The sequence below is a fragment of the Suncus etruscus genome, chromosome 6 (assembly GCF_024139225.1).
Source record: "Suncus etruscus isolate mSunEtr1 chromosome 6, mSunEtr1.pri.cur, whole genome shotgun sequence".
Lineage (NCBI taxonomy): Eukaryota > Metazoa > Chordata > Mammalia > Eulipotyphla > Soricidae > Suncus > Suncus etruscus.
In genome coordinates this window covers 43,848,917-43,862,530 of record NC_064853.1, presented here as the reverse complement: position 1 = coordinate 43,862,530, position 13,614 = coordinate 43,848,917, and the positions used below count along the sequence as shown (strand labels likewise).

The 13,614-nt window shown below is 42.1% G+C and overlaps 1 protein-coding gene across 1 annotated transcript in view; it reads right to left on the bottom strand.

The window, feature by feature from the left end:
- The window catches only part of CSMD2 (CUB and Sushi multiple domains 2), a 638,485-nt gene that overhangs the window by 127,435 nt on the left and 497,436 nt on the right, over positions 1-13,614 (bottom strand). Inside the window, exons 32-37 of the mRNA XM_049775147.1 lie at positions 12,326-12,439; positions 4,946-5,041; positions 4,525-4,728; positions 4,049-4,173; positions 3,134-3,230; positions 1,578-1,682 (exon numbers count right to left, since the gene is read on the bottom strand). Coding sequence (XP_049631104.1) covers positions 1,578-1,682; positions 3,134-3,230; positions 4,049-4,173; positions 4,525-4,728; positions 4,946-5,041; positions 12,326-12,439 — 741 coding nt within the window. The remainder of the gene's footprint in view (positions 1-1,577; positions 1,683-3,133; positions 3,231-4,048; positions 4,174-4,524; positions 4,729-4,945; positions 5,042-12,325; positions 12,440-13,614) is intronic.

Here is a 13,614-nt window from a genome sequence, read left to right as displayed (position 1 = left end):
GGACACCGTATGTGGCAGAGACCACCAATGCCTGGGGCAAGAATAACAAACTTAGAGGTAACATTTCCCCTGGGAATGAGGTGATTGTACAATGCATTTAAGAAAAAAGTTTATCTTTATCAGGAGAGGAAAGAAGATCTTGGGAACAATTGAGAACTCAGATTAAATTTGGATAAGGAAACAAAACTGAAGATGGGGCAGAAAAGAGGATAGAAGGAAAATGTGAATTTTAAAGAATTTGGGGGTTCTTTACCTTTCCAGGTGTGATAAACTTTAGAGTCTGGGGAAATGGGAATCTGATGTCCCTGTTCTATTCTTCTCCCCATCAGCTGTCTTGCATCCAGCCCAATGTACACTTGCATTCTTTTAGGAGATGAGCATGGTGGAACAAGATAACAGCTCTCAACCATATGGATGAAGCACACTGGGCAACTGCAGAACATTTAATGCTAACCCAGACTTTTCGGACCTATACTGTCAAAGGTATGGTCATGCCCACAGAGTCTTTCTACACCTCTTATCTTTCCAAACTGAATCAAGAATCCCTTTTGTGAGACCTCACCTGGCCAGAATTAGCTCCCCTTTCTTTTGCTTTATTAGCACATCAGATTGCACTAAAGTCATCAGCCCCACATTTTCCTAAACTCTGTGCTTTGGCAAACAGAAACTGTGTCTCATGAATCTTAGTTCTGCTGGCAGGGCACAGGGCTTGCCACTTTGTCAATGCTTTATTTTCCTTTAGGAATTTCTCCCCCCCCCAAAAAAAAGAAATTTCTCCCCCCATCCCAGGAAGAAAGAAGTGAGCATTCAGTTCTTGAGCCACTCTGCTACCTAGAAACATCCCTGAAAACATCTTTTGGTTGCAGTATATTCTGTTCACATGCCTTTCTTTTCCCAGGAGACTCCTAGAGGACTTAACCATCTTGATTTTACCCCACTCAAGTAAAATCCAGCACAGCTCCAAGTACACAACAAATGTCCAAGAACATGATGAACACATGCATAACAAGTACAAATGACCCCCGAGTCCTTCTTGAACCTACTGGGGAGGGTATAGAAAGGCAACACCCAGATGGGGAAAAATGTTCCCAGAACCACAAGGCATACCTGAAACCTGCTTCTTTTGAGGGAGAAATCTGGTGGAAGAGAAATGGAGTGTCCAACAAGGGGAAAAAAAGGGGGAAGTTGGCCAAGACAACTGTACCACAGAATTAGGGTTAGGAGAAGCTTGTGATGGGGATAAGAAGAAGAAAGCACCTACTTTTCTGGTGTCCCAAATTAAAGACAGGATCAAGCCAGTGGCTGGCCCTTTCTCCATTCCCACTGTGGCCACCAAGGAAGCACACTAGTTTCTGAGTGAAAGAATCCAGGGGCAGAAGGTCTGTTCCAACATTTACAAGCTGTACAATTCTGAAACTGGAGTCTACTTGGAGCTTTGCCTCCTTCTCTGAGTGTAAGGTAAGGCAGGTGAGGCAGGTGAAAGGAACATAGTACCAGTATAATCTCTGTTCACCGTGGAACTATGCCCATGAGGCCCCACCCCAACTCTCTGCACAGTGGACCCTCTGTATTCTCACTTTTGTACTCCAAGTGGAAGCCGGCAGCTGACACGCTGATGTCTGAGTAGAAATGCAGGTAGAGCTGGTTGGAGGTGCTGTTCAGAAGGGCAGGCACGGTGGTCCCTGTGTAAAGAGACAGGGACATTTAGGCTTAGGCTCCCCTGCCCTGCTCCTTAAGATCTTCCCTGTTCTTCTCACTTGTGTGTCACTGCTGACATTCTGCTACCGAGATCTCTAAATATCCCAGTTATCAAACTTACCAAATGGCAAAGACCCATAAGAGAGGGTCTTCACTGGCCAAAGGAAGCAGGGGATTTCAAACAACTCCCCACAAAGTGAGCCATGTCAGAATTTTGTGCCAACAGTGGTGACTTCCGCAGGAGGGTGGGGAGTGAATTTAGTCCCTTCCCTGCCAACATCAAAAGAACTCTGACAAGTCATCCTCAGTAGCTTTCTGGAAAATCCAGCTAGTGAAGATACTGTATCTAGAATATAAGGTCCTTCTTGGCTTTTGTTTAATTGTTTTTGTTTTATTTGGGGTGGTGTTAGGGTCATACCTTGCCATACTCTCAGGGGGCTTGTTCCTGGTTCTGTGCTCAGGAATCACTTATGGTGGTGCTCAGGGTGCCCTATGTGGTTCTAGAGATTGAACCTGGGTCAATCATAAGTAAGGCAAATCACCTTAATACTCCTGGCCCCAGCATTCCTTCTTATGTCTTGGCAACATAGAGTTCTGGAACCCAGAGACCCAGATTATTGCTTTAGTGGTTGACCAAGAGCTCACTCAGTTAGAAGTACAGCCTGGAATGGAAATGGAGTTTGGCAGGTGCTTGGAAGGTTTGCTAGAACCCCTAGGGGCTGGGAGGGCAGGGGAGAGTTCCTCTGCTAGAATATGTTCAAGAGACTTACAAATAGTCCCGTAAGGTTTGTATGTAAATATTCAAATATTCATGAAGCATTAGATTTCATGGCCAGGTGGTAACAACCAAAGGTCCAACAGCTGGTCACAGGTAAACATAACACATGATCCATCCCTGTAGGATGTGTTGATGTGTACTACAGTGAGGTGGAAACAAAGTGCTGAGGGAGGGGCAGGAGTGAAATAGTAACAGTGGGTAGAGTATTTGCCTTGCATGTGGCAAGGCAACCACTTTTATAGGTTTCAATCTCTGGTATCCTGTATGGTACTCTGAGCACTACCAGAAGTAATTTTTGAGTGTAAAGCCAAGACACAGGAATCTATTGAGTTTTGGGTTCAACGTATAATGTGGAACTGTCTGGAAAAGTAAATCAATGGGGACAGGAAGTAGATCAGAGGTTCCCAGCAGATGGAAAGGCACGAGGAGAAAGTACAAGTGGGTACAGATTTCTTTCTTAAGGAGGTGGGATTTCTTTCTTAAGAAAGCCTGCCAGTTATTAAGCTAAGAATATACCATAGCCACTGAACTGTGATTTGAAGAGGTGTGCATTTAATTTTTAATGTGAACTTTATTTCCACAGCATCAACAACGACAAAGATCACATGGCCATGATAACAACGTCCCCCACTACCGAGACACCTGAAGCACCCTCACCTGAGAAACTCCCCAGCATTGTCACAGTGTTATCTGCACCATCAAATACCTCCAGAGAGTCCCAGTTCTGCTCGGTGACAAAGCTGATGACTTGAATCTGGGAAGGAGAGGGTGAGTTGTGGGTGAGGCAGCCACCAGCACCCCTTTTCTGCTCCTCTCCACAGCTAGTTCCACTCCTGAGCCACCTATCACGAGCCCTTCCACAGACCAAGGCTTGTACTAGGGAAGTGATATGCACTGTCCACAGGAGACAGACATGCAGTGGATAATGGACTAGTGGGAATTTGAGGCAGTACTAAGGCCTTCATGCAATAGGCTTTCTCCTTGCACATTTACCTTGGACTTTCTCACTTTCCTTCATAGTTAGCACCAGATACCAGCTCACTACCCACCTCTGATTAGGCCTGTTCACCTCAATCCTTCTTGCTGCCTTTCTGTGTTCTGTGGCAGACTCAGTTCTTACCCTGAAACTGCATCCCTGCTGGGTCTGCCTTCACTAGAAATTCCCCTGGGACCCCACATCTATCTCGGGGCTCGTGTGCAGATGGGATTCATAAGTACCATATGAGTCTAATACATTCGAGATCCCATACATGCTTGTCACATTGTCCCTCCCCTCCCAAGTCCTGTCTCTATATCCCACAATCTCCAGGAAAAGACACCACCCCCTTCCAATCACTGTATCTCTGCATGGATCTCCATCACTGCCCAGTGGCAGCTCAGGTCCCACATTTGTTCCTGCCTGAGCCAGAGCCCACTGTGCATCTTCCCTAGTCACCTGTTCCTCCCCTCAATCCCTCAGAAGCCTCTGGATCACCAGCTGTGGGTTCTACCTGCACTTGAACCCAGGGTCAAAGGCAAGATGATGAAGTTCCGCCGGGCGCCCTGCCTGTCCCAGGTATCCCTCATCCCTACCTGGATGCCGGCACCTTCAGGGACCACGATCTTCCACACACAGTTGAGGCTGTTGAGGTAGGGCTCCGGGAAGCCGGGGGACAGGATGGTGCCCCTGCGCTCTGTGAGGTTGCCCCCACATGGCACTGGGAGGGAGGCAGCGCTGGTCAGAGGGTCCAAAGAGGATCAGCCCACCCCACCTCTGCAGACTCAGCTAGGGAACCCCCAGCAGCTGCTGACTTCTCCTCCTGCAGGCTTCTTCTGAGGATCCAGTCCTGCCTCCACCCGTGCCTCCTTCCCATATCGCCAGGATCTGGACTCCAGATCCTCCCTTTATAGGTTTCCTCAGCCCCATTCCTCCTCCAACCCTCTGGACCAGTTGTACCCAATAACTAAATTCCCTGCTGAAGCCAGACTCTTGGGCAGAGAAAAAAGCAAAGGGTTTCTCCAACCCCCCCTACCCCTGCCCATCCCTGCCTGGCTGGCTGGGCACTCACCCACACATGTGGGTGCTGAGACATTCCACTGTGCCAAGGCCCCAGGAATTGGGAGGCACTCGATCTCGGGAGAACCCTGCAAGGCGTAGCCAGAATTGCATTCGAAGCGGACGATGGCCCCCACGGAGAAGTCACTGCCCAGCCTCTTTCCATAGCGGGGTTCAGGCACGGAGCTGCACTGTGTGGCACTGGTTCGAGGCACAGCTGTAAGGGACATGGGCACAGTGAGGTGTTTCCAAGAAATATGTTTGGTATATAAACATGTTTATAAAACGCAGCCATATTCTAAGGAGCTCTTCCCCATCCCTGGTAGCTTCCCCTAAACACTCTAAGATTGAGGCTCAGTCTGGGATGCTAAGGAAGCAAATGACCTTTGATCACAGTGTCACCATGACATCACTTCCGTCTGCACATGTCCTACCTTGGTAGACAAAATGGAAGCCTCTAGCTGGTGATGGGCCTTTGGCGCTGAACTTAATTAGCACTTGATTGGAGGTGGCCAAGGGCAGTGATTCTCCTGCCAAGAAAATGGGCAGAGATGGATAAAAACAGTGAGTCTAGCTGTTAGGCCAACAGATTAAATCCTCACCATGGAGCCTCTGTCATGATCTACACATACAAATGCTTCCACATCCAAGGCCTTCTGTAAACAAGGCCCCACATTTTCACCGACTGCTAGAGTTTATCCAAAACATTTGTGTGTATGGTCTTCCTTTGATTCAAAGTCACAGCAGGTTGACATGACAAAAATTCAGTGCCCCCCAGACAACAGACTAATAAAGAGAACTTGTGAAAGATGCTCTGAGTTGTGTGGCAAAGAGATGGTCCCAAAGATATGAAGAGCCTCAAGCTTGGGGAGAGTGGCCTCAGCCTAATTTACCAGGGCTTTCTTTTTAAGAATTGACATGGATCTGATAATTGAAAAGAAAGGCACCAGATTCTAGAAATGAGGTTGAGGGGTCATTTGAGAAGACCAGACAACCCTTGGAAAATGATGGAAAGCCAGGTTCATGGCAGAATTTTTGGCTGAGACACTCAGAAGAGTGAGTTAGCTGGTACTGTCCCTGACAAAGTAGGCCCTCTTGTCCCTCAATCAATAATACTTAGATTGGGGAAAGCCTGCAAGGGCCCAGGGGCCTAGGGAGTCCCAGTGACCATTAATTACTTTAGTTGATGAAGGTATATCTCCCACTTTAAGGTGAGACAAAATGGTGAGAACAAAGTGGCAACTCAGGTGGACTGGAGCTGATGAAAGGTCAGTGGTGGAATGTCCCAGACACTTTAGTGGTGGTAAAAATGAGGTAACTATATACACAGTTTTAAAATAAATGTTAGCTATTGTACACCGGTGACCACAGATATAACAAATTAAAGAAAATAAAGAGCTCATGGTGTGACCTTGTAGCCCCTGTAGTGAGGTCCCTTTCAGGTTTACCTTTCCAGGGAAGCAGAGGGGAGAGGGGAGCCCTTCTGCTTTGGCTGAGGGACTTTTGAGGATATCTGTTGTTGTTCTCACCAGTATAAAGGAGCAGAGTGACCAGTCAGTATTGAAGTAGTAAAGGCTGTAGTTGGAACCAGTCAAGGAGTCATTGGCAAGTATTTTTGGAATCCCAGAGAGTCAGGGTGTGTGGAATAAATTTAGCACAACATATTTAGATTTAGTTGGCTCTGGTGGCAGAGTGTGCCCTGAAGTTCCACCCCAGCTAGTAGCTAATTCCCCTAGAAGAAAGAAAATCAAAAGCCTCTCTTCATTATCACAGCTGGCACTAACTCTTCCTCTAATAGGTGTGGATAGAATAAAATTCTGCTTTCCATCCTCCCATTTTTTGAGCTGTTCTCCTTAGATAGACCACTATCCAGTGTCCATTTTGATGTCCAGTGTGGGATATATGCAGCTCTCCATCTCCAGGGATAAAAAGCACAAAAGCTACTTATTGGATGTGAGGAAAGATTCTACTCCCAAGGGAAAGAAGTCAAAGCTAATGGTTTTCTGTGAATTACAACAAAGAGACTGGCCTCCCCACAAGTTTTTCATCATGGAGGACATGAGATTAAACATAGCACTGTATCTGAGAACCAGAGGAGGGAGATGGGCCCCAGAAATAGCATGAGTTCCACACAAGTACAAAGAGATGAGGAGCACTAGTGCGTGGCAGCTGGATTTGACACAGCAAATGGATATTAGATTTGGGAAACTCTTCCTGAATCCACAGGAAAAGGATAAAGGGATTAGAAAAATGAGAGAACTGACAAGTGACAGAGAGGAGACTGAATTAAAAACAAACAAACAAACAGCCCAGTGTGCATGTATCGGATATTGCACACAGAGAAAGACAAAATTGAAGGAGAAAGGGATTTTAAGAAAGAACATTTCCTAAGCTTAAAGACAAGGTGCAGACTGAAATTGTTTGTAAAAATGCCAAATATAATTAAGGCAAAGACATTTCTACTAATAATATGCCCCAACATGGTTTTTCATTTTTGGCCATACCAAGCTGTACTCCGGGCTTAACTCTGGCTCTAGGCTTGGTGCTCAGGGGTCATTCCTGGTGTGTCTTCAGAATATGGCATGCTGGGAATCAAACCCAGGTTGGCGCATGCAAAGCAAGCACCCTTCCCTTTGTACTATTGCTCCAGCCTCCACAGTGGGTTTAAATTTTTTTCTTATAAAGTAAAATATATGAATGACATTTAGAAGGAAAAGAATGGGTTGCCTACAAGGACAAAAATTCAGAGTAGACTGTGACTCATTTGTAATATTAAGTGAAACACTTGATGGAATTTTTGAAGAACAAGTTTGTGATTCATAATTCATAGTCAAGCTGTCATCTGTATGATATGTTAAGGAAAAGGCATTCGCATGCACAAAAGGTGACAGAATGCAATACACCTGTAAGACCTACTCAAAAAATGAACAAAACTCAGGAGATCCAAAACTATTAGCCAAGAAAGAGAGACAATAGACCCAATAACCATTGCTAATGAGAAAATAAAGCAAAATCCAAATCAGAAAGATAGCTCTTGGGGAAAAAAATCCATAATTTTAAAATAATCGCTTAATATTAAAATTTGAATATACTTCTAAACCTTAAAATTTAGGAGGCAGGTATGTGTGGAAAAGTAAGAAATAAAAATAAAAAATAGCAATGCAGAAAGTACAAGAGGACAGACTTTAGAGCAAATATTTTAATTGTAAATAAGTAAGAAAACATCTATGAAGAAAAAGCCCTCAGAGAAAAAACAACGAGAAAAGAGAGAGCAGGTAAACAGAGACACAAAAATGGTAGGAACATAAGACAACAGCACAATGGCAAATGCAGTGTCAGATGCATCACATAGCATGTCTGTTCATAGCTATGACACAATAAAGGTAGATGAGAACTGGTTCTCATGATGGTTTTTGTTCCCTTGATACATCTAGAAATAGGGACACGAGTTTGCTTCCCTCAGCATCACAGGCTTGTCATGATCAGAGATTATCTGAGTTCATCATTAGGAGCTGCTATTGCTTTGCCTTTCTGCTTGACCATCTATCACCTGCCTCTCTCTATTTCTCTACCCATTTCTATCATTCTATACTCTAAACTTTATATGTCTAGCTACAAATTAACAATGTGTAGGTTCTATCTGCCTGTAAGTTGACTTTTCTTTCTTTTCTTAAGTTTGTCTTTTTTCCCTGTTTCTCTCAAATTTGAAAAAGCACCCTACTCAGTCTTATCCTCCATTTAGTATATATGTTTGGGTGGTGGCATAGAAAAATCATTTGGTTGTTATCCACTGATATGACTAATTTGAATAGTAAAAGTGAATGAGCTGAATCCAATAGCTGTTACAAAACTCATAAAATTCTAACAGACTAGAAGAGAAAGCTATGACTCTCCACATTTTATAGAAGAGGAAACTGAGGCACAGAAAGTCAAGTTCTGTGCCCACAGGCCCTTAGCTGGTAAACAAGAGAGCTGAGAATGGGAGCCAGATGACAATAGAGTCCGAGTTTTTCCATTCCCTCTCTGTGACTCTTTGACCAGAGAATACTAGAGAACAATTTAGATACTTGGGAAATTTTAAAAAAATATCACAAGTTATAGAGAGGCCCTCACTTAACCTCCAAAGTAGAAATGATATAGGCTGCATTGCTATAACCACAAAAGCAAGAACCCAACACAAATGCTTAAATATAATAAGGATAGAATCCAAGTCTTTGGGAGGAGAAGATACATTCTTAAACAATTCTTTTTTTTTTTTTTTTTGGTTTTTGGTTTTTGGGTCACACCCGGCAGTGCACAGGGATTACTCCTGGCTCTATGCTCAGAAATCGCTCCTGGCAAGCTCAGGGGACCATATGGGATGCCGTGATTTGAACCACTGACCTTCTGCATGAGAGGCAAATGCCTTACCTCCATGCTATCTCTCCAGCCCCTCTTAAACAATTCTTGGATTAAAAAAAGAGTCAATAACCTAACTGTAGCTTATTTAGAAAGTAATGATGATGAAAACAGGATGTGTCAAAATTTATGGTATAAAGCCAAAGCTATGCTTAGAGGTGAATATATATTTCTGGACGTGTGTTCTTTATTATACTGAGAAAAGTACAAGGAGCACTGTGCAAAAAGTTAGAAGAGAAAGGACTGAATAATGTGCAGGGGAAAAAGGAGAGACATTATAAAATAATGGCAACTCTGCAGAAGAACTGATAAGTAGAAGCAATAAAATACAAAACAAACAACACAAAATCTCTGATCCGGTGGAGGACCAGTGGGACTATGAATATGACATTGAGTATCACAAAGGCAGGGGATGTAGCTGTAAACACAGAGATGAAAACCTTCAGAGTATGTTATATAAGGAATTCTGCTAAGTTTAAAGGAATGACAGGGTTTTTTAAAGCTAAATTATAAATATAGACACTGATATACTGAAATAGACCAGACCATGGAAGAAAATGAAAAAAAAAACAAACCACTGAAAAGAGATAAAATAATGACATGAATTTATTTGCAGATGATATTGCTTCTTGCCTAAAGGGCCTAGAGAACCAACTGGCAGAGTTAGCTTTATTATGAAGGGTTCGATGCATTTACAAAATGAATATAACAATACATCAGTCTTTTAATATAGAAGAAGTAGCAGAAAATACAAGGGAGAATTTTATTTTTTAGTATTTTCCAGTATAGCTGAAAAAGACTCAGTATATTAACAACTACAAAAGTCACCATAGAGTACTTAGGAATTAACCTCCTTTATAAAAAAAAGCTATTGCTATTTAGGTGAAAATTATAGATGAACAAATAGATATTCTATGTTCCTGAATGGGAAGAAGCGTTACTATTTTAAAAAAATGTGAGCCCTTCCCAAATTCATATCTAAGCTTAATGGAAGCACAATAAAAAATTCTTTTCACTACTTGGGATTAAATATAGGGTTTCACACATGCAAGGCAGGTATTCTACCACCAAGTTTCATCAATGACCCCAAATGAAAAATTCTCATGCAATTTTTCTAAATCTGAAAAAGTACTTTAACATTTTATTGGAGGCACAAGTAAACAAAAATGTCTAATAGAAATAAAAATTGGCCCTAAAGGTAAGGATAGAAATAGAACCTAAAGTAGGTAAGATGCATGGTCTGCAGTCAGCCAGCTTAAGTTTGATCCCCAGTCCTGCATATATATCATCCCATGAGTCCATCAGGAGTGATTCCTGGAAGCAGAGCAGGAGTAAGCCATGCACACAGTCAGGTGTAGCCACAAAACAAAATGCCCCAAAAGAGAGAGTACGATGGCTGGGAGCATGCTTTGCATGTGGCAGTCCCAGGTTTGATTCCAGACACTGCATGAGGTAAGAAGAAGCACCTCAGCACTGCTAGATGTGGCTCTCAAACAAACAAACAATAAAATAAAATAAAAACAAATAATGACTACAGGGACTTATACTACATACAATTAAAAGTATAAAATTACATACCCTGATACCATTATAATAATTAAAGCTTTTGGATTCTGATAGAAGAATAAACAGACATTTAGAGGAAAAGGAGAAAGTTACCTGAACTTTATAAAAATTTAATATATGTAAATCTGGCATTTTGAAAATTCTGTTAGGACAACTGATTAACAGAATTTGAAAGATTTTGTTAGATTTTCTATCAAATAATAAATCAAAATAAAGGCCAAAGGTATTAAAGCAAAACAATGAAAGTGAAAAGTAGTAAAAAAAAGATACAAAAGAATATTTCACCAGCATAGAAGTAAACTATAAAGAAAACATTGATACATTTGATATCATGGGAAATTTAAATTTTCTGGCACTAAAATACACTCTGAAGAAAATGATAAAATGTAGGGGAAGGTTTTTTATAGCGCATAATACTGTATGCTACTTTTAAAGAGGATTTTTTGGCATAAAATGCACATAAAACATAATAATATGGAGCTTTGCTAAATAAATAAGAAGATAAATGATAATGAAAAAACCGCGCTGATTCACCGTAAATTCGCAAAGAAAAAAATGCATGGACTAGTAAACACATTATAAATGAAAAAGGTTGACCTAATTAGTAGTGAAAAGGCAGGTCTAAAAATTGAGATGCCATTTTTACTTTTAAACTGATGAGGCCTTTTCTTTTAATTACCTAGCTTTTGTGAGAACAAAACATGTCATCAATTGTAAGTTAACTAAGTAGAGGCAAAACTTTCTGGAGAAATAGTTGGCAATTTGCGTTAAAAAATCCATAAAGATCTCACAATTCTTTAACTTGGTAATTCCCTGTGTAGATATTCTAAGGAAATAGAGATATGTATGATATGTATGACATATCAACAACTGGATTACTATTCTTAAAAGGCTAGACACAATCTAAATGTTCAATCATAGGAAATTCATTCCATAAATTTTAAAGAACTATGACTGGCTCTTGTGCAGCATTACAAAACTCTTATTATAGAAGAAAATAATGGCAAACACACAATGAACACAATGAATATTTTTTATAAAAACATGTATAGTGCTTTGCTTTGTTCAATACAATATGTAAAAGATAAAGTCTGAGTAGAGATAGAAAGAAAACGTATGGGCCTGGAGAGATAGCACAGCGGCGTTTGCCTTGCAAGCAGCCGATCCAGGACCTAAGGTGGTTGGTTCGAATCTCGGTGTCCCATATGGTCCCCCGTGCCTGCCAAGAGCTATTTCTGAGCAGACAGCCACACTGCCGGGTGTGCCCCCCCGAAAGAAAGAAAGAAAGAAAGAAAGAAAGAAAGAAAGAAAGAAAGAAAGAAAGAAAGAAAGAAAGAAAGAAAGAAAGAAAGAAAGAAAGAAAGAAAGAAAGAAAGAGAGAGAGAGAGAGAAAGAGAGAGAAAGAGAGAGAGAAAGAGAGATAAAGATAGAGAGAAAGAGAGAAAGAAAGAGAAAGAGAGAAAGAGAGAGAAAGAAAGAAAGAGAAAGAAAGAAAGAAAAAGAAAGAAAGAAAGAAAGAAAGAAAGAAAGAAAGAAAGAAAGAAAGAAAGAAAGAAGAAAGAAAGAAAAGAGCAAGCAAGCAAGAAAGAAAACGTACACCAATCCTTTTGGTGGTTCTATCTGGGTAGTTTTTATTTCATTTTACTATACAATTATATTGTCTTGCCTTGAAGTTTCTATAATGAAAATGCCATCTACTTTTTGGAGAAAAGCATATTGGAATAAGATATAAACCAAAGGAGTTACACCACCTGGGGGTGCTGCAAGCATTGCATGGGAGAAGCTTCTGGAACCCCTTTCTCTGATGACCCCTCCCCCATCCCCAACACCACAGGCTGGACCAGATGTACCTGTATGGGATCCTGAGAGGGAGCTGAGGAGCCGGGAGTGCTGGCTGTGGCCGTCATGAACCTCTACAACGTCGTTGAGCGCTGTGTGGAAGAAGGCAAACTGCCCAAACACCACTGTGGGGAGAAGACATATTTTTAGAGTTTAACGCAAAGTCCTATGGTCCAACATGGAGACCAGGACTGGAACTCTCTAGCAGGAAAATGTCAGGAAGCTCTGGGTTCTCTGGGTCAAGTGCTGGCTAGGCCCTGGCTGATTAGCACTTGAACCTCAGAGCAGGCAGGTAGAAGGAGGTGGGGAACCCGGGAAGGCCTGGTGGTATTTTTCCACTTAGGCTACTAAGGTTGCCACTTAAAAGTCAGCCTAATGAAAGTGGCACTGAGATAAGCTTGTTCCTTCCCCCAGGTAGTAGCTGCAGTGGCATGAAAGGGTTTAGGGAAGACACTCCCCATGGAATCTTAGCCCAGTATCTGCTCTCATCTTTTCCTCAAAGATTCAGGCCCCCAGGATAGCTGCAATCTACTAGATCTCTTTAATTAAGAGGAAGCAGAGTAGTATCAGTCTGCTCTTGGAGAAAGCAATTCTTATGTTCTGAATAAACATCCCATTTCCTCTGGCAAAACACTAATGGATAAACAAGGCAAATGGCATTTATTAAGCATCTATTCTGAGCCAGGAGTATATGCTTACTTTGTGTATCATGAGGCTATGTACATTGTCTTATTCACCTGTCTGTAATTTTTACAGATATTTTCCTTATTGTATAGTAAGTTCAAAGTATTAGAGATCCCCCAGGCCACTCAATTTGCTCAAGGCTGACAGGCTGATGGTTGTAGGCTTTGACCTGTTAGATAAGGTCTAAGTGCCCTGTGATTTGATGCAGAACACTTATTCAGCAATTCCCTTTGCCAGGCATAGCTGGAGGGACCACTGCTACAGTTGGGTGGCACCAGGCACAGCTCCAAGGCAGTGAGACTCCAGATCATTCTGCCCACACTGTTCTCCCCTTTGGCCAAACCAGGATAGACTCTTCTCTACTTTGGTTCAATCAGGCACTTGTGTGCATGCATAGACACACCTGCCTTATGTTGTGTTTTGGGAGAAAGAAACTGAGGGCTTGGAGCAAACAGGCTGCCTAGTGGAAAATGCGTCTCTCATGTGAATAGAGTAAGAGGTTCTTAGTCCTCAACTCAGGGGCAGAGGAGCTTAGTGAATTGGGTGATAAAGGACTATCTGCATGCTCTCCCTTGCAGAGGATCTGGGCAGACAGGCATCTTGCTTCCACCAATTG